The sequence below is a fragment of the Scyliorhinus canicula genome, chromosome 7 (genome assembly GCF_902713615.1).
Source record: "Scyliorhinus canicula chromosome 7, sScyCan1.1, whole genome shotgun sequence".
Lineage (NCBI taxonomy): Eukaryota > Metazoa > Chordata > Chondrichthyes > Carcharhiniformes > Scyliorhinidae > Scyliorhinus > Scyliorhinus canicula.
Window position 1 is genome coordinate 177,657,235 of NC_052152.1, and position 26,529 is coordinate 177,683,763.

Sequence of the window (26,529 nt, forward strand, 5' to 3'; positions counted from 1 at the left end):
ACCTCCCTCCCCAACAGGTCCCACCATTAATTAACCCCTATCTACACCCCCCCCCCCCCCCCCCCCCACCCTCTGCTGACGATTATTTTTCTGCAAAGAAGTTGATGAATGGTTGCCACCTCCGGGCGAACCCTAACAGTGACCCTCTCAAGGCAAACTTGATTTTCTCCAAACAGATAGCCAGGTCTCTGACTTCAGGGGCTTTGAGTCCCTCCATGCTAATAGTATCTGTCTCCGGGCTACCAGGGAAGCATAGGCCAGAACATCTGCCTCTTTCTCCTCCTGGATTCCCGGATCTTGCGACACCCAAAAATCACCACCCCTGGACTCAATGCCACCCTTGTTTTTAATACCTTGGACATGACATTAGCAAACGCCTGCCAAAATCCCCTAAGCTTTGGACATGCCCAGAATATGTGGACATGGTTCGCTGGTCCTCCCGCACATTTTGAACACCTGTCTTCCATCCCAGAGAATCTGCTCATCCGGGCCACTGTCATGTGGGCCCGGTGAACGACCTTGAATTGAATCAGGCCGAGCCTGGCACATGTTGTGTTCGCGTTGACTCTACTCAACACATCCCCCCATGGACCATTCTCTATCTCTCCTCCCAGCTCCTCCTCCCACTTGCACTTCAGCTCCTCGGTCTGCGTTTCCTCCGATCCCACAAGTTCCTTGTAAATGTCAATGTCAGCGACGCTCCCTTCTCCTACCCATCCTCTGGAAACTACCCTGTCCTGAATCCCCCTTAGCGGCAGGAGTGGGAAGGCTTTTTAAAAAAAAATGATTTTTATTCAGAATTTTCAACAACAAAATTTTCCCAACAATAAAATAAACAAGGCGTAGAAAAAACAGAAACAAAAGCCCCTACCCCCCCCATACAAAGCAATAAATTAACAAAAAAAGTAACAAACGTATAGTTGCAAAACAATCCCCCCGGTTGCTGCTGAAATTGACCACCCTCTAACACTCCACCAGGAAATCAAGAAAAGGCTGCCACTGCCGAAAGAACCCTTGCACCAACCCCCTCAGCGCAAATTTGACCCTCTCCGGTTTAATGAACCCAGCCATGTCGCTGATCCAGGATTCCGGGCTCGGGGCTTCGAGTCCCTCCATTGTAAAAGGATCCTTCGCCGAGCTACTGGGGACGCAAAGGCCAGAATACCGGCCTCGCTCGCCTCCTGCACTCCCGGCTCCGATGCTACCCCATAAATAGCGAGCCCCCAGCCCGGTTCCACCCTGGAACCAACCACCCTGGACAGGATCCCCCGCCACCCACTTCCAGAAACCCTCCAACGCTGGACACGCCCAGAACATGTGGGTGTGATTCGCTGGGCCTCCCACACCTGTCCTCACCCCCAAAGAATTGGCTCAACCTGGTTCCAGTCATATGCGCCCTATGCAGCACCTTCAGCCGAATTGAGCTGAGCCGAGCACAAGAAGAGGACGAATTCACCCTCCCCAGGGCATCTGCCCACGTCTCCTCGTCGATCTCCTCCCCCAGTTCCTCCTCCCACTTCACTTTCAGCTCCTCCACCGAGGCCTCCTCTCCCTCCTGCATCACCTGATAAATTGCCGAGATCCTACCCTCTCCGACCCACCTCCCCGAGAGCACCCTATCCTGCACCCCCCTTGGCGGCAGTAGCGGAAACTCCGCCACCTGCCACCTAACAAACGCCCTAACCTGCATGTACCTGAAAGTATTCCCGGGGGGGGGGGGGGGGGGGGGGGGGACCCCACTTCCCCTCCAACTCCTCTAAAGTCGCAAACTTCCCGTCGAGGAAGAGGTCCCCCATCCGCCTGATGCCTGCCCTATGCCAACTCAAAAAACCACCATCTATTCTCCCTGGTGCAAACCGATGGTTGCCCCGTATTGGGGTCCAGGTTGAGGCCTTCACTTCACCCCTATGCCGCCTCCACTGGCCCCAAATTTTGAGGGAAGCCACCACTACTGGACTCGTAGAATACCTTGCCGGGGGGAGTGGGAGCGGGGCCGTCACCAGTGCCTCCAAAGTCGTGTCCACACAGGACGCCGCCTCCATCCTCTTCCATGCGGTACCTTCCCTCTCCATCACCCACCTATGGATCATCGCCACATTTGCAGCCCAATAGTACCCACACAGGTTGGGCAACGCCAAACCACCCACCTCCCTGCCTCGCTCCAAGAATACCCTCCTCACTCTTGGGGCCTTCCGTGCCCACACGAACCCCAGAATACTCTTATTCACCCTCCTAAAAAATGCCTTCGGGATCAAGATGGAGAGACACTGGAAGAGAAACAAAAACCTCGGGAGCACCGTCATCTTAACCGACTGGACCCTGACCGCCAAGAAGAGAGGCAACGTGTCCCACCTCCTGAACTCCTCCTCCATCTGTTCCACCAGCCTCGAAAAGTTTAGCCTATGAAGGGCCCCCCAGCTCCTGGCTATCTGGACACCCAGATATCTACAGCTCCTCTCCGCCCTCTTCAACGGGAACTCTCCTATCTCCCTCTCCTGGTCCCCCAAGTACAGCACAAACAGCTCACTCTTTCCCACATTGAGCTTATAGTCCGAAAATCCCCAAACTCCCCAAGTGTCCCCAACACCTCAGGTATCCCCCCCGCTGGATCCGCAATATACAGCAGTAAATCATCCGCGTACAACGACAGCCGGTGCTCCCCCCCCCCCCCCCCCCCCCCCCCCCCCCCCCCCCCCCCCCCCCCCCGCATAATCCCCCTCCAGGTCTTTGAATCCCTCAGCGCCATGGCCAGGAGCTCAATTGCTAACGCGAAGAGCAGGGGAGACAAGGCGCACCCCTGCCTCATCCCCCGGGACAACCGAGAAATCCTCCGACCTCCTCCCGTTTGTCACCACGCTCGCTACCGGAGCACTATACAGCAGCTTCACCCACCTAATGAATCCCTCACCAAACCCAAATCTCCTCAGCACCTCCCACAGGTAGCTCCACTCCACCCTATCGAAGGCCTTCTCTGCATCCATCGACGCCACTATTTCCACCTCCCCATCCGCCGCCGACATCATTATAACATTAAGTAGCCGCCGCACATTGACATTTAGCTGCCTCCCCTTCACAAACCCCATCTGGTCCTCATGGATAACCAGCGGGACCACATCTTCCACCCTCCTGGACAGTATCTTAGCCAACAACTTTGCGTCCACATTGAGGAGCGAGATCGGCCTGTAAGACCCACACTGGAGGGGTCCTTATCCCGCTTCAGAATCAGTGCAATTATTGCCCTAGACAACGTCGGGGACAAAGCACCCCCCCTTCCACGCCTCATTCAGGGTCCTCACTAACAGCGGGCCCAGCAGGTCTGAGAACTTCTTATAAAACTCCACCGGAAACCCATCTGGACCCGGTGCTTTCCTTGTCTGCATGCTTCCCAGCACCTCAATCAGCTCCTCCAACTCGATTGGGGCCCCCAGCCCCTCATCCTCCACTCTTGGGAACTCCAGCTTGTCCAGAAAGTGGTCCATCCCGCCCCCCCTCCCGAGGGTGCACCGACTGGTATAGCTCCTCGTAGAAGGACCTGAACACCCCATTAATGTCCCTAGCATCCCGCACCAGGTTCCCTCCTACATCCTTAACTCCCCCTATTTCTCTCGCTGCCTCCCGCTTCCGGAGCTGGTGGGCCAGCATCCGACTTGCCTTCTCCCCGTACTCGTATACCGCTCCCTGTGCCCTCCTCCACTGCGCTTCCGCCTTCCGGGTGGTCAGTATATCGAACTCCGCTTGGAGACTACGACGCTTCCTCAAAAGCCCCTCGTCCGGGACCTCCGCATACCTCCTGCCCAGGGAGTGGGAAGGTTGATACCTATCTACGCAGAAAGTCCCGCACCTGCAGATATCTAAACTCATTTCCCCTCACCAATGCAAACTTCTCCTCCAGCGCCCACATACTCGGAAGGCTCCCCTCTATAAACAACTCCCCTATCCTCTCATTCCCCACTCTCCACCATATTCGGAACCTCCCATCCATACTCCCCGGGGCAAACCGGTGTTTATCGCAGATTGGGGACAAAACCGATGTTCCCACTGCTCCCACATATCTCCTCCATTGCCGCCACCACTTCAAGGCTGGAGTACGGCGTCGGCGTTACCAGCACCCCCAAACTTGTGCCTTGCATGAAGCCGCCTCCATACGCACCCACGCCTACGCCCCCCCCCCCCCCCCCCCCCCCCCCCCCCACTCCCACTTCCTAATCATGGCTATGTTGGCCGCGACTCCCAATTTATTCTAATGCACACATTTTTTGCACTGGCTGATCCTAACAATCAAACCTCCAGACCCACCTCCCACTTGGTCCTACTCAACACATCAGAAGGAAAAAATCTCATGTTTTGATCAATGAATGCAATGTCCTTTGGTGCTTTCATCATTTTTAAGTGCTCGGTCAAAAATAATGAAATGGAGTACAAATAAAAGGGGTAAATATTCAGTCTGACTGCTCACATTTCTGTTCCAAGTATTTGTCCACTAATTTAATAAACCTTTATTCAGAGACCCCCATGACCTGAAAACTGGCTTCAGCTTCTTTAATGCGCTTACTTCAACTTTACTTGGTGGCAGCTGAATTTGATTCACAAAGGGAGCAGGATCATTTGCTGCAGGGAAGTCAGAATTGACATGCTGGTGCATGACATCAGACAGGAGCTCTGGTTCAGGTGGAAGAGAACCAGATTAATTATTGACTCAAGCATGCCATTAGGAGTAGTACTGATGCCAAGCTCTTGCTGTGACCTGACAACCATCTTACATTCTGTCAAATGCTTCTCGCACTTATTTTTCCCAGTGCAGAACTTTAAAATTGGTTCTTACCACCATTTCTATGGCTACATCCAAATTGCTAGTTATCTCAGTTCCTTTTCTACCAGTCATTGGACTCTTGCAGCTTTCCCAACTTCTAGTCATAATGCCCCTCTCGCTCTCCCAATCCTGCTTTCTCCACAGACCTTAGCACTTTTTCTCCTGCTTCGCAAATGGTCAACAGCCTTCCCAAGAACTGCAGCTGATTCTGCAACGTAATCTCAGCCTGCATCATGGAACCACTGACCAACTCAATTACAAAAAACTACACCACACTGTTGCTCATTCTGCACTCTGCCTGACCACAAATTTGCCTCCAAACACCAAACTAATTTCAGTCCTCAACATATCAAGTTTATATTCTAAATATTTTTATCGGAATGTGTTTTAAGTTTCAATGACTTCCATCTTCGCCAAGCCAACATTTAAAAACTTCAAGCCGCCAATATTTATGACACATGGAGTTTGCTGATGAAACGGGGAAAGGCCAGGAACACCGAGATTGTACTGAATTTAATGATAGGAGATGATCACAATATTTTGTTCCTGTTTTCTGCTCAGCAGCTAGCCAAAGTGATGGCTAGCAGGTGGGAAATCCAGCGATAGGATGATGCAGCTGGGGAACATTGGGGGATGGGGTTATTGATCACAGGAGAGTTAGGGATTGAATTTGCCAGCAGGGCAGAACGTCATGATCGGCAGGGGATGGGGGCAAAGGATTCCCAATGTACCTTCCTGAGCCTGCAGCTCAGTCCAACTGCACAGCAATTATTAAATCTAAATCAGGGTCCAAATGCCAACCACATAAAATCTATCTTCCTGAAAATGAATACAGGTGCTACATTGGTTGGGGATATAATCGCCGTCTTCACATTTTTAACTGTGCCCCAACCCTCTTCCATCGATTGTGTGTGTGTGTGTGTGTGTATTGGGGGGGGAGAGAGAATTATAAAGGGGGTAATATTTGTAAAAACTGTACACCCACTTGCATTCTAACATTTAAGTTCCATAGTTCATAATATATCATAGCCAAGAATGGGAGCATCCAAAATTTGGCAGGCAAGGGATGCAAGGATGAATCTCTTCCCCATCCTCCCGCTGCCATTTGGTCCTCACCCCAGGACTTGACTGGCTGACTGTGTGAAATAGCTTTCTGAATTTTCATGGCAGCATGAGCTGCAGCCGGATACACGCAACTTAGATGTCCAAATACTGATGTGTCCTGAACTAGGCTTCAAATATCTCGGCCCTGTCAAATGTCACATTGGATTCGTAACATACCCAACCCCAAAGCATCCCCCTCCAGCCACAAACTAGTAAAGCTGGAACATAGGAAGCATCTCAACTGACCGTCGTGAAAAGCTGACTAATTTTATTATCTGGAATTTATAACCTTAAAAAAGGGCAACACTGAACCTTCCGCAGCAACAATAACTTATATTTATACGATGCCTTTTAACATAACAAACTTGTATTTATATGATACATTTTAACATAACAAAATGTCCCAAGATATTTCTTGGGATCACCGTAAAAAACAAAGTATTACACCAAACTACATTGAGACATGAGGTCAGTTGAGCAAAGCTTGGTCAAACAGGTAGGTTTTAAGGAGTGCCTTCAAAGAGAAACGCGTGATAGAGGGGAAGGGTGGGTACTGTAGAGCTCAACCAACTGAAGGCAGTCACCAATGGTGGAGCAAATAAAATTGGGGATGTGCAAAGGATATCTTGGGACGATTGTGGGGTTGCAGTAAATTATAGAGATAGGAAGGGCAGAGGCAATGGGGGATCTGAAAACACGAATGACCAAAATATTGCTTGCCCAGGAGCCAATGTAAGCACAGGATTAAAAGGGGAATGGGACTTGTTGAGAGTTAAGATATTGGTAGCAGAGTTTTGGACATCCTCAAGTTTACAGAGGGTAGAATGTGGAAGACCAGGAGTGTATTGCAATAATCAGATCTAGGAGGTAACAAAGGCATAAATGAGGGCTTCAGCAGCAGGTGAAGAGGTCAGAGTGAAATCGGGTAATGCTGCCGAGATGGAAATGGTCATTTTAGTGATGGCACAAGTAGGAGGTCAGAAGCTCATCTCAGGGTCAAATGTGATACCAATAGTGCAAACAGACCAACTTAATCCAACTTCATCTCAGACTGTTGCCAGGGAGAGGGAGGTCATCAGTAGCTAGGAAACAAAGTTAGGAGCAGGGATTGAAAACAATGGCTCCAGTCTTCCTAATATTTAATTGGAGGAAATTTCTGCTCATCCAGACCTGGATGTCAGATAAGCAGTCAATTTAGCAACAGTGGAGTAGTCGTCAGTGGTGATGAGATAGAGCTGGGTATTGTCGGCATGCATGTGAAACTAATGCTGTGCTTTTGAATGATGTAATCAAGGGGCAGTATGTAGCTGAGAAATAGGAGGGGGCCAAGGATCAATCCTTGGATGTCACCTGTACATATACAGCTCAAAGTTAACTGCTGAATAGCATCACTATGGCATTCCATTCTATGTAAGGAACACCATGGAGAGGTTTATTTGTTTTTCATAATGTTTTAAACAGTCCACATCTGAAACATTTTCTAAATACTAAGAATATCTCTCATTAACAAAAGTCATGAAACAAAACAATGGAATGATAACATTGTTTGGGGTCATCTTGATAGGAACCAAAAGCTACTCGGTAACAGATGGCTGAACACATGCAAAACAGGTCAAATCTTATCTTTCGCACTTTCTTTTAAAACTCTATTTTTCCTCCACCTCCCCATCTCGTTTCTCACCTCTTAATAGCATTTGTTTAAGGTATTAAACTGTGTGCATCATCAGACCTCCAGTACCCATCCAAGTAGTTACTCTTCATGTTTATGGCTAAAGTGTGTCAGCAGGCTACTCCACCACGAAAGACATCAAAACTCTGCCGTAGCCAGCACCTATTAGATGTGTGCTTTTCTTGGATAGAAGGATTCTGCACTGATTTTTAGCCTAGGATTCCAAAGTCAATTTTAGCGTCCACCCAGTTGAGATCAGCTAATTTAGTGAATATGGCACTTGGATCCTCCTGGGTATGGCATAATGTTATGTCAATCAATTACTCTCAGAGACCTCTAATAAAACACTACTGTTGTTCCACATATTATACAAAATGACTTGACTATAACATGAACATGTACCTTCCATCTGTTACCACATTCATTGCAAAAGACAAATGTAGTCATGGGTTCATCAGCACTCCTTGTTTGAACCTGGAGAAAGAGAGAAGGTTACATCATAAAATGGTCTTTTTATAATGGGAACATTGCAATTCTTGTACAAGTTAAAAATCAACAGATCAATGCAGTTGTTACTTGTTAAAAAATGTGAATTGCAATCGCTTTATGTAAATTTTGTATTGTTAAAAAACAATGCTCTGTTGGGATCTTGCCTACTTCATAGTAAGGCCTGCCCTACATAGGAAAGAATAAACTGAAGGGGGAAAGAAAAATCACGCAGATACCTATCAAAGAATGGCAGCTTATTTAAGTAGTGTTATTCAACTTTCAACAGACCTTTATTTACAAATGCGAATTGAGAACAAGCTAGAAAATCTATCACTGCTTCACCATAAAAATATCTTTTAAATATTTTAATAGCCTAATATTGGCCTTGTTTAAAGCATTGAAGATTAGAGCATATTTTTAAAAACAGATCAAAAATAAATAACAAACTAACTAGGACCTGGTTCACGTGGCTGGTCATAGATTTACTCAGATTACATGATCAACAAGTCATTGTTTACTCCCCATTGTCCTAATTGCATTTACTCACGCTGATTTTAACTATTTTTCTTTCATATTTGAGTAACATACAGAGTTCTGGTTAACACCCCAAACAATATTAGATCACAATTACCTTTGATACTAAACCAGTAATGAAGTCATCAAAGGTGGGATAACCATTCATTCCAACCACTTACTTGGTTACAGATAAAGGGCTAATGGAATACAGTATTGTTAATATTTTGGATGGTTCCCTGGTGTGTAGATAATTTGAAGGATTGTTTTCAGACCTAGCTAAACAGGTCATAGAAGCGTAAAGAAGAGGCCCTTCGGCCCATCAAACCTGCGCTGACAAAAAAACTACTCCAAAATCTGGAAATTAGTGGGATAGATTATGTAATTAATGGGAGGAGCCAGCACCTAACTCTCTTAGGTTACTGAATGGATCAATTTAATAGAGAAAGTATTTTTGGGCTGACTTAAGTGACTCCAGCTAAAAAATCACTAACTATTACAGCAGTGTAAATCTCACCCGGAGAGTGATGATGCAAAGCCAGCTTGAGGATCTTTTTCAAATATGCTTCCAGAGTAGCTTGGGGCTTGCACAGGACATACAAGGAAGCAGACCCCAAAGAATATTGGAAGCGCACAGCCCACAAAGACTTGCTGGTCAAAATTAAAGGCAAGCAGCTATTTAAATGTATAACTACATACATAGGGATAAAGTGTTGACAGGTTCAGAATTTAAGAAATGCTGCATGTGGCAAAGTGGTAGTCAACAAGAAAGTACAAAAAGACTGGACAAACATCAGAGCAGGGTCATTGGTGAATTCATTCAATGGCTGGCAAAGTGAATGTGTTGCAGCAAGAGGAGGGTCTGGCTTTTTGGTACTCCGCCAGGATAACAAATCACTACGCCTGGTAAACGCCGGCACAAAGCTAGCAACCGTAAGGGGCAGCATGTGGCGCAGTGGTTAGCACTGGGACTGCGGCGCTGAGGATCCGGGTTCGAATCCCTGTCCTGGGTCACTGTCCATGTGGAGTTTGTGCATTCTCCCCATGTCTGCATGGGTTTCACCCCCACAACCCAATGATGTGCTGGTTAGATGGATTGACCACGCTAAATTGCCCCTTAATTGGAAAAGAAAAATAATTGGCTACTCTAAATTTTTTTTTAAAAGCTAGCAACTGTACCTGGGATGCAGCAGATAAGGAAAGACTAATGCTGTAGGATGACTGATACTTCCTCAACTAACTTTATTCTCAACACATTTTCAGAACACGAACTTCAAGACAGCCATGTGCTATCTGACTTTTGAAGCCCAGTTACATGATCCCATGAAGAAAGGAGCGTACCGTATTGTACCCAATACAGGAGTTTACTGCCATAATCTCCCTATTATCCTGACATTTAGCAAAGCAGAACTAATAAAAATAAAGGAAATGGCAAGTGACGAGCTGAGAGGGATTCAGAAGGCCTTAACAAATGAAGCTATCAGAGAACACAAAATGGTGTTTGTATAACAGTTAAATGGCATGAGACGTCAAGCTACAAAGTCATTAACTCTTTCAGTTTCATCCAAGTTAAATCCTTGCAGTGCTTATTGTTACCTCAGCTGAGGTAACAATAAAGCGGGAAAAAAATGTCAAATGGGGGGGGGGGGATAATAAAAATGTAGCTAAAAGAAAACTGCTTTTGAAACTTTGCAAAAAGGTGATGAAAAATCTTACAAAAGTAAACTAACACCTTCTTCATCCAGAGTTTCACTTTGTTTTGATATAAATGGACAATACAAAAGGCAAACGTAGCAAAAAACAAAACACAAAATTGTTGTTTGCATTCACAAAAAGTCACTTAATCAAAGGTATTAACTTAGTGCGCAAAATGTGCACACGCATTATAGCTTACAAAAAACGTAGTCCAAAAGAAATTGGTTTCAGTTCTGCTCTACCAATTCAATAGACCCTCTGTGCAACGTCTGCACAACAGAACATTTAATTAACATTCATTATGTCAACATCACTCTTACCTGTGTATATGTACAGTTCTTCTTGTTGCACTTGCCACAAGCGAAGAGCGCAGTTTCAGTACCACTAGTCTTAGCCATTTGGTGTTCTCTGATAGCTTCATTTGTTAAGGCCTTCCGAATCTCTCTCAGCTCGTCACTTGCCATTTCCTTTATTTTTATTGAAAAAAAAATCATCGGAAGGTAAAATATATTGCATAATATTTTCTGAGCCCAGGTTATATGGATTTCAAATATCTCTTAAAAAGACGACTCAAATTGAGTTTTCCTTTTAAATATTCTGCCAATATAAAAACTTTATATCCCTCCAACCTGCAGGATACCAAAATGTGCTTTTGTAAAATCCCTACCTGGTAATTTCATTGTTGATTTTCGGCCCTGTTGAGATCTACCAATTCAGGTGTCTCTTCATACTGAGAAGCTACACAACTAATAATGGTTAAAAGCACATTGAGGAGCAATTCCGTGTGGTTCAGCTTCCAGCCAACCAGAGAACTGTAATTGCAGTCCATTTCCTGCTGCTACTGCCCAAGAAATGTTCTCCCTTCAATACTGCTTCATAATTGGCATTTAACACATGACCACTCACTGTTAACTGGTCAGCACAGGTACAATTTTAAAATAGCTGCCAAGTTACACAATTCCAAAATAATTAACAGATGCTCAGGCTTAATACATTTCAGATGTGAGATGACCCAATGCATTTTATCCAATTTGATAAGAAATGCCAAGAGATAATGATCAGAGATTTTGATGTTTGAAATCTGCTGCAAGTACAACTGGCTGGATAAATGTAGCTTTAACCTGCAGCTTTTTTGAGAGGTGGGAGAGGAGGAGAAAAATGAATTTCTGGTCAGATTTTCACATAATGTGAACATCAGAATACAAATATGGTCACATTATCAAATACTAGCAAAATCCAACTGTTTAAAGGTTTCAATACTTTATTCAATTCGAGCTCCACTGTAATTAAATGCATATATCTCAATCCAGAATGAGAACCAGGTTTTCCAAACCATTCTCCTTTCTATCCTAGTTCCCACATGAATTTACCGAAGTGAAAGCAAATTCCTGTAAAGAATTCCACTGCCCAGGAATTGCAGGGATATAACTTAACCTTTCTACACCCATTCAAGATAAATTAAATCTTAATTATGTTTCTACTTCACCTTAATCACACGGCAGCCACCTTTTAAATCACAATGAGGTCAGGTTGCAAAATTCAAAATGGTGTCACCTCCAACATGCGTAGTGGGATCACTATATCTTTTGATTGTCACAGCCGATTTTCAAAGGAAAAACACACAGAAGAATTGAAATATTGGTTAGCGTATTTCAAATTCCTTGCAGCAAGTGTTTTAAACCCCAAATCACCCTTTATGTATGTCATTTCTGGTTTAGATGTGGTAGTAATCTAGTCCCATAATTTAGAACATAATGGTTAGATTCAGCCTCGTTGGCAATTCTGAAGTATCTAAGCTATTGGTTTTGCTACTTGGAATAAACAAAATAAAGAAGAAACTCATTTAGACCTGCTTTTGGGCACAAAGTGGTGGGCACAATTAGTGTCATTTAATTCTGGACAGCTATAGACACCAATTCATCATCCGGATGCAGCTCAACAGTTTTAAGGGGGAGAAAATGTTGTACTGGGGGTCATGATACATACTTTAGGCTCGCTTGTATAGGGCAATAAAGGGACTAGTGCCCATTGCAGGCCAGAGTCACTTATATATTGCCTGAAAGATGGTATTAGAAACAATCCCAACATATTTCAGGTACAGAATATAACCATGTGAAAACCGGTGCTTTTTGCTCCACCATCTCCCACCTTGGCCCTCAATGCCTCCAAATTCAGCACCTGAAAAAAGGTCAGGCCAAATATTAAACAATAAAAACTAGGTTATGTCCAACCAAGTATCCAGCAATGGATTAACATGCAATCAAATATAGCTAGCAAGGAGTGAACAGGCTTAACAGTCAGAGTATGGACATATTCGGCACTTCAAATCACATCGATTCAACACTTGAAATCACATCGAGAGCAAACAGCATGGTGCACTACAATAAAAGTGATGTGATAATACAAAAGGGGACAAAATGGGGAAATTAATTAGTAGGAACTAAAAATATAGAAAACAAAGTAGAGAGAGCAGACTATAAGACATGAAGGAGATTCAGAATGGGAGCATTTAAGTCTGTAATGAACTAGAAGAATACCTGAAAGTTTGAGCTTATTTTTGGATGGCTGGGAAGTTGCATTATTTGCAATTACAATTAAATTATGAGGAATGTAAAAGGAAAGGACTTGAATTTACAAATAATCTTTCACAATCTGAAGACATCCCAAAGGGCTTTACAGCTAATAAAATATTTTTGAAGTCTGGTCATTGTTATAATGTGGGGAAACATTGCAACCAGCAATGAGATACATGCCCAGTTAAGTGTTAGCAGCTAAGGTATAAATATTGGCGTGGACAATGGAGATCTCCCTCATTTCTCTTTGAATAGTGTTGTGGGATCTTTCTTGTCAACTTTTTATTGGGGGGGGGGGGGGGGGTTGTGGAGAACTAGGGCTTTTGTTTTGTCTCATTTGAAAAATGGTATCTTTGATAGCACAGCCCTTTCTCAATACTGAAATGTCAGCCTGCAGTTTGTGCTCAAAGCCTTGGGAAACGAGTTGAGGGGGTGCTTAGGAACATGGGCTTAGTTGTACACCACTTGGGCTGTCAAACCTGCTCCACATTCAATATGATCATGGCTGATCTGGTTGCGGACTCAGCTCCACTTTCCTGTCTGCACCCCATAACCCACAGGAACATTGGCTCTATCACCTTTTAGGGGTGATAATCGGTACCAAAGGAAATAAAAGTTTGAAGATACTTTTGTGCTGGAGTGTAATGAGTGGAGGGACCTTTGTGTCTACAGTAAGGAACTGTGAGGGAACTAGCCAAAATGAATTTAACAGGAGAGCAGTGAGAATACATTCTCAACACAACAGCAAATTCCTCACATTTTAGCATCGGACAGTACAGACCAAACTGACAATACAAAACTCCTTTGAGCATTATAAATGTTGTACTAAATAATTTTAAACCAAATTTTATAATGCCCATAATTTCCTCCCCAATAATTATTAAATGACAGAGCAACACCCTTCAAACCTGGTTAAAATAAAACCACTCTGTTGATGTCAAATTTATTTCAGATGTTCGCAAGTTACTATTAATATCTAATAATGTAGGGCCTGTGTAATCTCTCTGTGGATTTGGATGTATGGGAAGACATAAATCACTTGGTCTGGAGTAAGACTGTTCTTAATCAAACTTTTCAATAGTGTTTTACATAAATGTTCTTTGTTTAAGAATGGTTTAGAAGAGTCCAGCTTCAATTATGCAAGTTTGTATTAATGGATTTAAATTACTAATATCACAATGAAAATGGAAGTATTTTAATTAAACAACTCCAATTTGTAACAGGCCTATCGTGGTAGCACTACATTCCAATATGAAAATCTTTTAGTATGTTGTTTAAAATGTGACAGCAAAATTCAGTGGCAGACGACTCATAAAGGATTAAATTCCTATCATCTGGTTTCTTATAGATCAGTAGAATGGCGTTTTTTTATTATCTTCCAGATATTAGATGCTGAGAAGGAAAGCAAAATCCATTGAAAATGCTCTAGATTACACTACAAGTTCATGAAACTTCCACACTTTTAGTATCTTCTATGATTGTGACAAAAGATTATTATTATTAATAGGAAAAACAGTTTAGTATTTTCAGCAAAGCTTATATTGGTAGTTATTTGTATTCGGGTAGGCATCTTTGCATTATTAGAAAGGCATGGACCAAATTCTTTGCCCGTTGGGCACACAGACTGCAGGTGGACACAAAATGTGCTTCTGACTGCGCTTGGCCCCAGACCGCAATTTCACACTGGCTGGCCAATTAATGGAAAGACAGTGTTGCCGGGGAGAGTAGGCACAGAAACAGGTGACGGTGCAGGCAGACAATTCCAACATGCTCCCTGAAGGCTGACAGGTGCTCAAGGAATTGCAGTATTCTTCTAATTACACTTGTACAAAACAAATGCTGCAAACTATCTTTACAATATAGATTCAAACAGCTGGTAGTATAACTCAAGACACCTGAACTGTCAAATATTTGTTTTATTTTATCCCAGAATTTTACCCTGCCTTGATGAGGAATGTATGAAAAATTGTGAACGCGCCTGGCCGACTGTCCGCCAAGTAGAAAAGTGCAAAGGCATGTAAAATTGCAGACAATTGCATGTTCAATGGATCTAATTGCCCTTTCAATTGTCAGCAGTTGTGCTTCGACTCTCACGCACACCAACCAAAGATATCACACGAGGGCGACATCTTGATGTCTTCTCACATGTTTTCATGAGAGATCAGGTTGGGCGCATGCCCGCTAAAGCGCTGTATAGTTCGGGCCATGATTTTGTTTAATGGGAAAGAAAACATCACAGTAATATCATCATTGCCTTACCTCAGCAGTCATTCTTGCAATCTGTTCTGCTGAAATATTTCCACAGAGAACATTCTTCCTCAAGTTGGGGTTCTTTGTATCTTTTAGGTTAGCTATCCTGCTTCTCACTCGGTTTTTGTATTTCATATCAGTGTTGCTCATCTCTTGGAATACAAGTACCAATTACATTAAGGAGTCAAAGCCAAAGTCTAGACATACCTATTCACTGAATATATTCATTTTAATTTAACTCTACAACAAACATGTCAAATTCCAAAGAATACAAGCCCAAGACAGAATCATTCACAGAAACCACGAGATCTCAGTCTATTCAATCATTCTTGGCTTACAAGACAACCCATCTGTGACGATTTGTTATGGTCGGATTCTTTGCAGCTATCTCTTTATGAGCTCCTCTGATGTTAATAGTTAACGTTTTCAGGGGATTTGGGAAATAAAAGCTGACAATCAGTATCCCTCCTAATATAAGCTTTATAGTAGAAGTAGACTATAACAGCTTGATATTAGATGTGGGCTATAACCCTGCAGTCAACACGTTTCCACAAAATTAAATCTCTAATGTTACATTACCATTCCCAAACACCACCCACCCCGAAATTTGCAACGACTGACACAAAAAGCTGCTGTTTTTATGTGAACTAGTTACTGATATTGAGCAACTTAAAGGATCTGATGTTTAATCCTGACATTTGCAGAAGCAAGAGTTGCCGCAGTGTATGGGCTGAATTTCACCTATCCCTGCTGGGTGTGTTTTTGGCAGGGGGCCAGTAAATTAGGTCAGGTGGCTTGCCCACCACCTTCCTGCTCACCTCAAACTCACCCCTATAATAGAACAGGGGGCAGGTTGCCCACTGCCAAATGTAAATAAGGGTCATCTGAGATTTTTACAAGTCTACTAATCTTCATAAAATGCTGCCGATGCCATGGGCAATCAGCCGGAAGTGGGCAGGACATTTTTAAAGGCCTAGCAGAACAAAGGTGAGTACTTAAATCTGGCGGGGGGGGGGGGGGGGGGGGGCAGCAAGATGTCACCCCCCTTTCTGTTCTGCCAGAACCAGGCTTCTGCATCTCTCTCCGCCTGGATTCTGGGATCCCTCCAAGCTGTAATGCTTCAGGGCGTACCTTCTCAAGTCAGCCATGTTCCACTTCGTCCTTCTTCCGGAAGTCCCAGCAGTGCTCATTACTGAGCTCTGGCGGGCCAGTCGATCAGAATGGCCAGCTGTCCCCAAGGGTGGGACAGGTGAGAAGCGAGGGGCAGAAGTCCTGCTGTTCATAAAGTTAGTCCGCCCACAGCATTTTATGTCTGCAGGGCAGGGTTGGCATGGAGAGAACCACATATGGTTGACCTTACTTTGGATGGTCTCTGCCCCAAGTAAAATGCAGCCCCTTATCTCTATTGGATGAACACATCGCATTATATATTTATTGCTGCTAAAAAAAAAATATCTCACCAATTTTGGTGCACATCTCTTTTCGGCATGTAAATTTATATTTCTATGCTCATTAAGACGAGCCATAACAGCGGGAATGGAGAAATGGTACACTTTAAACATCCAATATTAGCATACAGCACTCCTAAAGCGAAGTACAGAATAAAGCCCTCTCTGTTGTACTCAAATATGCCTTAATCATCACTTGAAAAGACAAAATCACTTCACTCCACTTCCTACACCAAATAACTACTAGCTTGTTGAACAAGATTAATAATCTATTTAAACACATGCTGAATTATGGGCAGTTCTGAACTGTGGTTCCATGGTCACTACAGAAATGAAAGGACAGAATGTTATCCTATGGCACTTAAACATTAATGTTTAATGTAATGCAAATGAATGTTTTCTGGTGGACAGTTTCTGATCATCTGTACTGAAGATATTCACGTAAAAGGATATTTTCTTCAATTTGCGCTGCCATATGGTCACAGTCAGTTCCTATTGCAACATAATCATCTGTAATCGAGATGCAATTTAAGTCAGAAGCTGAATGTTCTGTATTTGTTCTGTTCAGCAGTAAACAGAGTCAAACATGCAAGACAAGTTGGTAATTTCAAATGGTCTTTCATCCAGATTAGATTTTTTTTTCATGCTGACAGAAAATACTTAACTGGCTTCATTGCTCAGAACTCCTTTCAGTTAACTCCGCTAATGCAAATATTCTTATAAATGATACATGTTCTTCGTACTGCTATTGTGAGCCATTTGGCTCATAGGAGGTTCATTCAGAATATCGATTTTCAATTCAGTCCTGATTCTTTATGGGAAGCAGTGGGGACCTTCTGCATCCAACAAAAAGATTTCATGGCATTGTACTGGAATTTGAAAAAATGATTCTCAAAGCTTCATCAACAGAATATACAAATCCCATTATTTCAGATTTTCAGCATTCAGTATATTGCCATTGCTTCTCAAAATGAAATATTTTAATATTAAATCCCCTTTCAAAAGTATTTTATGTCCAACAAAACATTGGCTTCCATCAAAAATTCTGTTAACCTCAGTATTTACATTTGAAAATTTGCTAGATTACTAAACTACCAATGATGAATACCTTTTCTTCTTTTCCAAATTCAAATGAATTAATTGCTATTTTGTGGTTCCAATCTGTTAATGGGACTCCTGTACCAAGTAAAACAACTATAATGTAATGTTTTATTCAGAACAAAAAAAATCTAGTTTGCTCTTTTCCTCTACTCTTAAGAATGGTACTTGTAATACTAGATTTACAGCATTTACAATATTGGAAGAGGAAAACAAATATTAAGGGAGCTGCTTTCAGCTTGTATCTTTGGATTCACTTGAGAGGAATGCAACAGTATCCTCAACTCAATCACATCATAAATTCAGTAACTGAAACCTCAAAGAACATCTTAGTAATTTATATAACAAACCACTTAATGGCTTCACGAGACTACATAAACAATGATCCAAGAGCGGAACCCTGCTTGAAAGATCCCACCTTTTATTTTGTGTTTCAGAAACATGGGGGGCAATTACTGAACAGTCACAGACACTGCTGATGAACTTTTAACAAAAGAAGGAAACATTTACTAAATAAGAACTATATTACATCACTCGTTTACAGATATATACAGATTATTAATGATAACACCAGTTACAACATTTATCTTATACTCTATTAAGTTCTAAGTACAGAGCCCACATAAATCAATAGGCAACATGTGGTCAGATATACACACTCTGAGACCAAGTGACAAACGAAGCACAAATCAACTTCTACCGATTTAACTCTCTCTTCCACCACACTCCCCTCTTCATACGAGGGTTTCCAATCTCCATTCTTGAAGAACATGTCTTGAAATCTTCTCCCAACTATGCATTCTTCTGGATGTCTTCATTAAGGATCCCCCTCCAAAATTGCAATATTGACTTCTGATGTTCCTCTCCCCTGGTTAACATGTGTATTCAAGATTCCAGGCAATCTCTCAGGTACCCAACCATGCCAACAGAACACCACTACTTCACAGGCCCATACCGAGTAAGAAGTCACCATCTTCAACTGTCTCCTCAGATTTTCTAGCTTTTCGCAAGTCCAGATCTGCATCCTGAAGCCCAGTCATTTAACCTGGATCCTCTGCTTCTGCTCCTCACTCTTAAAGGACCATTTTCCAGATTCCTGTTCGTTTCGTTTGACTAGGACTCCTTGGATCTTTTTTCTGTCCCTCTCCCTGGTTTTGGGACCTTTCTGTTCTTTATTTTGGGACGTGCTCTCTGCAGTTTTCAAAGTTTACAAAGTGGCAAAGATTGGGAGACTAGAGGACTGGGAAATCTTTAGGGGGCAACAGAAAGCTACTAAAAAAGCTATAAAGAACAGCAAGATAGAGTATGAGAGTAAACTTGCTCACAATATAAAAACAGACAGTAAAAGCTTTTACAAATATATAAAACAAAAAAGAGTGGCTACGGTGAATATTGGTCCTTGAGAGGATGTGAAGGGGGTTTTAATAATGGGAGATGAGGAAATGGCTGAGGAACTGAACAGGTTTTTTGGGTCGGTCTTCACAGTGGAAGACACAAATAACATGCCAGTGACTGATAGAAATGAGGCTTTGACAGGTGAGGACCTTGAGAGGATTGTTATCACTAAGGAGGTAGTGATGGGCAAGCTAATGAGGCTAAAGGTAGACAAGTCACCTGGCCCTGATGGAATGCACCCCAGAGTGCTAAAAGAGATGGCTAGTGATGATTTACCAAAATTCACTAGATTCTGGGGTGGTCCCGGTGGATTGGAAATTAGCAAACATGACACCACTGTTTAAAAAAGGAGGTAGGCAGAGAGCGGGAAATTATAGGCCAGTGAGCTTAACTTCAGTAGTAGGGAAGATGCTGGAATCTATCATCAAGGAAGAAATAGCGAGGCATCTGGATAGAAATTGTCCCATTGGGCAGACGCAGCATGGGTTCATAAAGGGCAGGTCGTGCCTAACTAATTTAGTGGAATTTTTTGAGGACATTACCAGTGCAGTAGATAACGGGGGGCCAATGGATGTGGTATATCTGGATTTCCAGAAAACCTTTAACAAGGTGCCACACAAAAGGTTGCTGCATAATATAAAGATGCATGGCATTAAGGGTAAAGTAGTAGCATGGATAGAGGATTGGTCAATTAATAGAAAGCAAAGTGTGGGGATTAATGGGTGTTTCTCTGGTTGGCAATCAGTAGCTAGTGGTGTCCCTCAGGGATCCGTGTTGGGCCCACAATTGTTCACAATTTACATAGATGATTTGGAGTTGGGGACCAAGGGCAATGTGTCCAAGTTTGCAGATGACACTAAGATGAGTGGTAAAGCGAAAAGTGCAGAGGATACTGGAAGTCTGCAGAGGAATTTGGATCGGTTAAGTGAATGGGTTAGGGTCTGGCAGATGGAATACAATGTTGACAAATGTGAGGTTATCCATTTTGGTAGGAATAACAGCAAACGGGATTATTATTTAAACGATAAAATATTAAAGCATGCTGCTGTGCAGAGAGACCTGGGTGTGCTCGTGCATGAGTCGCAGAAAGTTGGTTGACAGGTGCAACAGGTGGTTAAGAAAGCGAATGGAATTTTGTCCTTCATTGCTAGAGGGATGGAGTTTAAGACTAGGGAGGTTATGCTGCAATTGTATAAAGTGTTAGCGAGGCCACACCTGGAGTATTGTGTTCAGTTTTGGTCTCCTTACCTGAGAAAGGACGTACTGGCGCTGGAGGGTGTGCAGAGGAGATTCACTAGGTTAATCCCAGAGTTGAAGGGGTTGGATTACGAGGAGAGGTTGAGTAGACTGGGACTGTACTCGTTGGAATTTAGAAGGATGAGGGGTGATCTTATAGAAACATATAAAATTATGAAGGGACTAGATAGGATAGATGCGGGCAGGTTGTTTCCACTGGCGGGTGAAAGCAGAACTTGGGGTCATAGCCTCAAAATAAGGGGAAGTAGATTTAGGACTGAGTTTACGAGGAACTACTTCTTCACCCAAAGGGTTGTGAATCTATGGAATTCCTTGCCCAGTGAAGCAGTTGAGGCTCCTTCATTAAATGTTTTTAAGGTAAAGATAGATAGTGTTTTGAAGAATAAAGGGATTAAGGGTTATGGTGTTCGGGCCGGAAAGTGGAGCTGAGTCCACAAAAGATCAGCCATGATCTCATTGAATGGTGGAGCAGGCTCGAGGGGCCAGATCGCCTACTCCTGCTCCTAGTTCTTATGTTCTTATGTTTTCCTTCCTGCCCGCTCTAGCAGATTTTGTGAAATTGCTTTCTTTTGGGTCATGCACTTAAAAAAAACTGCTGTACTGCCTGTCCCGGTGTCTGCGGGCCCTTTGTTGCTCAGCAACAGCATACGTTTCCTACTTTGTAAAACCTCATTAAAATGCAGACATCTTTTAAAACTCAATTCTCTCCACCACCCTTCTTAACAGAAATACAGAACTATAAGTTAAACTTAAACCGTAAAACCTCATCTTATTCTTAACACCCACAAAATACAAATATAACGTACTTAATTCTCTCCATTTCCTAATGCTAGTCATTTTTTGTCACTGGTTAGTTAGGGCGCATATCTCGCCCACGGCAGGTTTGATGGGAAGCAGGAGTGACGAATATTTAGCAGAAGCCAGAATCAGAAACACACCAGCGTAAAATCAAGTTGCTATTCTTCCAATGGTGGGCCGACGTTCCTGCTGGCTCATGGCGTTCATCTGCATCTCATGAATGCTCATTAAAACAGCTGGCCCCCAGTGTCCTGTCAGGCCTTCCAAGATTGTGTCACTCCAGTGTAAAATGACATTGGTCTAAAAACCAATTGCTGAAGAGTGGTGTGTACAGGTGGTCCTTAGCTCACAAGACTTCCAAGGTGAGTACAACAGAGACTTGCTACCATAGAACATATGCCTGAAACCACGACATGACAGCAAAATTGTTAGTCCATTGAGAATTCAAATGATTGGCTGCTTAGCCTACATGACGACAGCACTGTTACTGGACACCTAGAGATTTCCTTGACTTGCCGATAGATTCAAATTAACAGCAGGAAAGCTGAAATCCATGTCACAGAAATCACTAGATCTTTGTGGGAAACTTTGAGGTTAGCAGCAAGAGCCATCACTTATCCACTGACCACAAAATATGGGCTATTAACCTAGTCTGTGCTGTACCCAGATTCTGCCTGACTGACCTGGCTTAATAATAAAAAGAAATTCATATAGTAAGCCAGGTCAGTCAGGCAGAATCTGGGCACAGCACAGACTAGGTTAATTCTCAATGGATTAACAATTTTGCTGTCATGTCGTTGTTTCAGGCATATGTTCTATGTTCTATGGTAGCAAGTCTCTGTTGTACTCACCTTGGAAGTCTTGTGAGCTAAGGACCACCTATACACACCACTCTTCAGCAATTGGTTTTTAGACCACTGTCATTTTAGAGATGGAAAATAGCAGGCATTACAACATCATCTGTTGACCTCAATGTATTGAGAATATTTGAATTATTAACTCAAGGATCTGCAAGTTATATGTACATGAAGAGTACAGTATCCAATATATTGCAAGTTACTAACCCTCAGCCTAATTGCTATCCCAATTTATAGGGTTTATGGACAAGTGTCCAGAAAATATGAGAAGCAAAGTGTCGAACTAGAGCAAGTACATGGGGCTGGATTCTCCGGTCGCCAATGCTGAAACCACGTTCGGCCTGTTAATCAGTTTTCCCGACCAAATCAGGGCGGCGCCGCTTTCGCGATGCTCTGCACCCTCCAAAGCGGCGCAATCGCAGAGTATGCCGCACCATTTATCGACGGCCTCAGGACATTGCCTAAGGCCTGCCCCCCGATGCTCCGCCCCTGACTGGCCGAGTTCCCGACGGTGTCGGTCGCATTTGGTCTCATCCATCGGGAACTCGGCATGACTGCTGCAGACTCAGTCCAGCGCCGTCACAGTTGGTGGAGGGCTGATGTGCGGGTGGGGGGGGCACTATTTCATGGGCCAGGTCCGCGAGCGGCCTCCGCCATGTATTACGGCGCCGTGCACAGCCACGGACCCGGCAATTCTCTTGGGCCGTATCGGCAGCTGGAGCCAGGTTCTCTACGCTGCCGGAATGCTAGCCCCCAGCAAAATGGGGAATCAGTGGCCGTTTTACGCCACTTCTGGTGTGCCGATTCCACGCCAGCATGGGGACATAGCCCCAGAATCGGAGAGATTTCAGCCTATGGTTTGTGCCTAGAATTCAATACTGGTATCATTTCAGCAGTGGTGGAAATCCATGGGAAACTGACTCACTTTTACATTAAGCAAGCAACTAACTAATCTGGAGTGGGTGCCACACAAAGTTGGTTTTATTCATTTCTGTTTGACAATCTCAATGACATCTAAAAAAAAAACTTACCCGTCACTTTTTTCCCCCCCAACTTTCTCCCATTATAATTTCCTATGCCCACATTTTATATCTTCGCCTGCAAAAGGCAAGGTATAGTTGCCATAGTTCCAGATAACCATAGGTCGCTTTCCCCTTTGACAAGGAGAGCTGACTGGTGTTGATTTAACCTGAGGATCACCAGACCTCAGGCGAGGAGCAAGATTGAGAAGGCGGGCCTTCAGGAATAGCCAGCCTCGAACTGTCACACTGATAACATGCACAGAGCTCTGCCAACATCCATTTTCAAAAGTTGAATTTTCCCAAATACTTTTATTTTCAAACTTTTAAATTTTATACTAATGTATTGAACATATATTTAAACATTTTATATTCTCCTCATTCTCATTGTTTTATCTGGATGGTGTCTCTGGAAGTCACCACTCTTTCTTCCATTCTACATTCATTGAGCGCACTACCTCATATCTCACCCCCCAACCTCCATACCCTCACCTTCCCAGGTCTTCATTCTTAACACTTAATTCTCAGCTGCTCGAGTTTGTCCAGATACCATCCATTGCTCGAGGACATTGCACTTTAATATCCTTTCATATTGTCCTGCTGGTCGATCGGCAAATGGCAACTTTGGTCAGGAAGTCCATTCTAGCACTGTTCCTCAAACCTTGGGGCCGATTTGGCTCTCCGCGCCCACTGTTCAGAGTTTTGGTTCTTACTGATCAACTCCCAGAACACACATTGCAAATACATACAGCATCTCCTTACAGGCGAGTACTGGTTAGGATATGGAATACACGTCTTGATAAGGTCACGGAAACAGATTCAATAGATGCTTTCCAAAGTGAATTGGGTAAACACTTGAAGAATGAAGAATAAAGAATTGCAGGGATATGGGGAAAGAGCTCAGGATGGGGACTAACTGGACTGCTCTTAAAAGGGCACTCAGACCCGTTGGCCAAATGCTCTCCTTTTGCGTTGGACTATTCCAATATCAGCACAACTTGAAAAATCCAATATTCAGGTAGAATATGTTTATTGATATAAGAACATAAGAATGAGGAGCAGGAGTAGGCCATCTGGCCCTTAGAGCCTGCTCCACCATTCAACGAGATTGTGGCTGATCTTTTGTGGACTCAGCTCCACTTTCGCCCTCCCACCCGAACACCATAACCCTTTATTCCTCAAAAAACTATCTATCTTTATCGTGAAAGCATTTCATGAAGGAGCCTCAACTGCTTCACAGGGCAGGGAATTCCATAAATTCACAACCCTTTGGGTGAAGTTCATCCTAAACTCAGTTCTAAATCTACTTCCCCTTATTTTAAGGCTATGCCCCCTAGTGCTGCTTTCACCCGCCAGTGGAAACAACCTCCCCGGATTTATCCTATCTATTCCCTTCATAATTTTATGTTTCTATAACATCCTCCTGCATCCTTCTAAATTCCAACGAGTACAGTCCCAGTCTACTCAACCTCTCCTCGTAATCCAACCCCCTCAACTCTGGGATTAACCTAGTGAATCTCCTCTACACACCCTCCAGCACCAGTATGTCCTTTCTCAGGTAAGGAGACCAAAACGGAACACCATACTCCAGGTGTGGCCTCACTAACACCTTATACAGTTGCAGCATAACCTCCCTAGTCTTAAACCCCATCCCTCTAGCAATGAAGGACAAAACTCCATTTGTCTTCTTAATCATCTGTTGTACCTGTAAACCAACTTTTTGCAACTCATGCACTAGGACACCCAGGTCCCTCTGCACAGCAGCTTGTTTTAATATTTTATCATTGAAATAATCCCTTTTGCTATTATTCCTACCAAAATGGATAACCTCACATTTGTCAACATTGTATTCCATCTGCCAGACCCTAGCCCATTCACTTAAATTATCCAAACCCTCTGCAGACTTCCAGTATCCTCTGCACTTTTTGCTTTACAGCTCAGCTTAGTGTCATCTGAAAACTATAACCCTAGAAGTATTAAAATGAAGTTGAATAACATAGCAACATTTCCGCCTTACACTTAGTAAATAATATGTAGGGGAACATTTTCTTGACAATAGTGGCATTATAGTAACCATAATATAGTATGCTTTATGATGATGACAGAGGACATACATGGACGAAAATCAAATTAATAGTTCAGAGAAAAATTGATTTTTAGTGCTGAGAATAGAATTTGGAAATAAACCGGGCAACTATATTGGCAAATAACAATGTAGAATAAAGGAAAACATTTAAAATGGGTGGAGGCAAAATATATTCCATTAAAAAGAGAGAGCAAACAAATCACAAGTGGGACTCAATGGAAGAATAACAATATAAGGGTTAGGAAGAGGCATACATCAAGTACGCCACTCCCCCGATTTCAAAATGGACACTTGCAAAGAGTAAAGGGAAAATTGGACAATGCTAAGAAAACAAGCAGGTGCAAGGTTTGCCTGTGGATTGGAGTTTGCAGCTCCCAGACAAAACCGATACTACAAGCCATTAGCATAGTAATGAGCTATCTCCAGGGACAAAAGAGAAACATTTAAGCAACCAATACCAGAGCAGACTCACCGGCGCCAGTGGAGACTAAAACAAAGGCAGGCCAACAGTCACCTAGGGCCCACCCAGCGATCAAGCAACCACCCCTTTATTGGAGAAAATCAATACAGATGATTAGGACGTGGTCCAATTAATTGGGGCCAAGTTCAAGGACCGCCCAAAAGGGCGCGAAGCCCCTTTGGGGTATAAAAAGGAGCCCCCAAGACAGATCGCTCTCTTCTTCTTCACCTTCATCTTGGCCTTGGCTCTCAGCGACGAGAGACCCACCAAGCACCAGACAAGTAAGTCTAAAGTCAACGCACGCTACGAGATAGGCGCTCCTAGCTACTATTCTATACAAGGTCGATGCCAGCAGCCTCAGAACCGGACAACGGCCATTGTTCCTCTGACTGAGTGAGCACCCGAAGCTAAGTATAGGCTTTTAGTAGTAGTTGTAGTTTAGTGTGTAGAGTTTGTGCATGAGTATAATTGACTGTGTGTGTAAATAAATGTGCATTGATTTCAAACTTACTAACTGGTGTATTGAGTCTTTAATCAATATTCGGTTTTGAACCTTGTGGCGGTATCGAAAAGATGCCTGGCGACTCTTGAGCTAGCATAATTAAACCAGAGCAAATTAAGGAGAGCATAACGAGCAACAATAGGCATCAGAGTTCTTGGTAAGAGAGAATATGAAGAGGTAAAAAGAACATTTTAAAAAGAGCAGCTAAAAAATTTAATTAACCGGGGTCATAAAGCAATTTTAAAAAAGGCGGTGCTGTGAATACGACCATTAGATAAAGCAGAATACCACAGGTAATGATAGTGAGATGGCAGAAATATTAAATACCAAAGCAAAGTAATTACTTATCAGGGAGATAGAACAGGTAGACACAATGTTTTAAAGATGAGATGGGTAGTGAAATAAGCAACAAAAGAGAAAATGCTGGAAAATCTCAGCAGGTCTGGCAGCATTTGTAGGGAGGGAAAAGAGCTAACGTTTCAAGTCCAATGACTCTTTGTCAAAAG

General features: G+C 43.2%; 1 protein-coding gene across 3 annotated transcripts in view; it reads right to left on the reverse strand.

The window, feature by feature from the left end:
• The window catches only part of LOC119969582 (transcription elongation factor A protein 1-like), a 70,784-nt gene that overhangs the window by 916 nt on the left and 43,339 nt on the right, over positions 1–26,529 (reverse strand). For 2 of the 3 annotated variants that reach the window (XM_038803373.1, XM_038803375.1), the window contains exons 6-9: positions 17,005–17,061; positions 15,113–15,267; positions 10,601–10,747; positions 7,986–8,057 (exon numbers count right to left, since the gene is read on the reverse strand). In XM_038803373.1, the coding sequence (XP_038659301.1) occupies positions 7,986–8,057; positions 10,601–10,747; positions 15,113–15,267; positions 17,005–17,061 (431 nt within the window). The remainder of the gene's footprint in view (positions 1–7,985; positions 8,058–10,600; positions 10,748–15,112; positions 15,268–17,004; positions 17,062–26,529) is intronic. The other variant, XM_038803374.1, reaches the window with a different exon arrangement.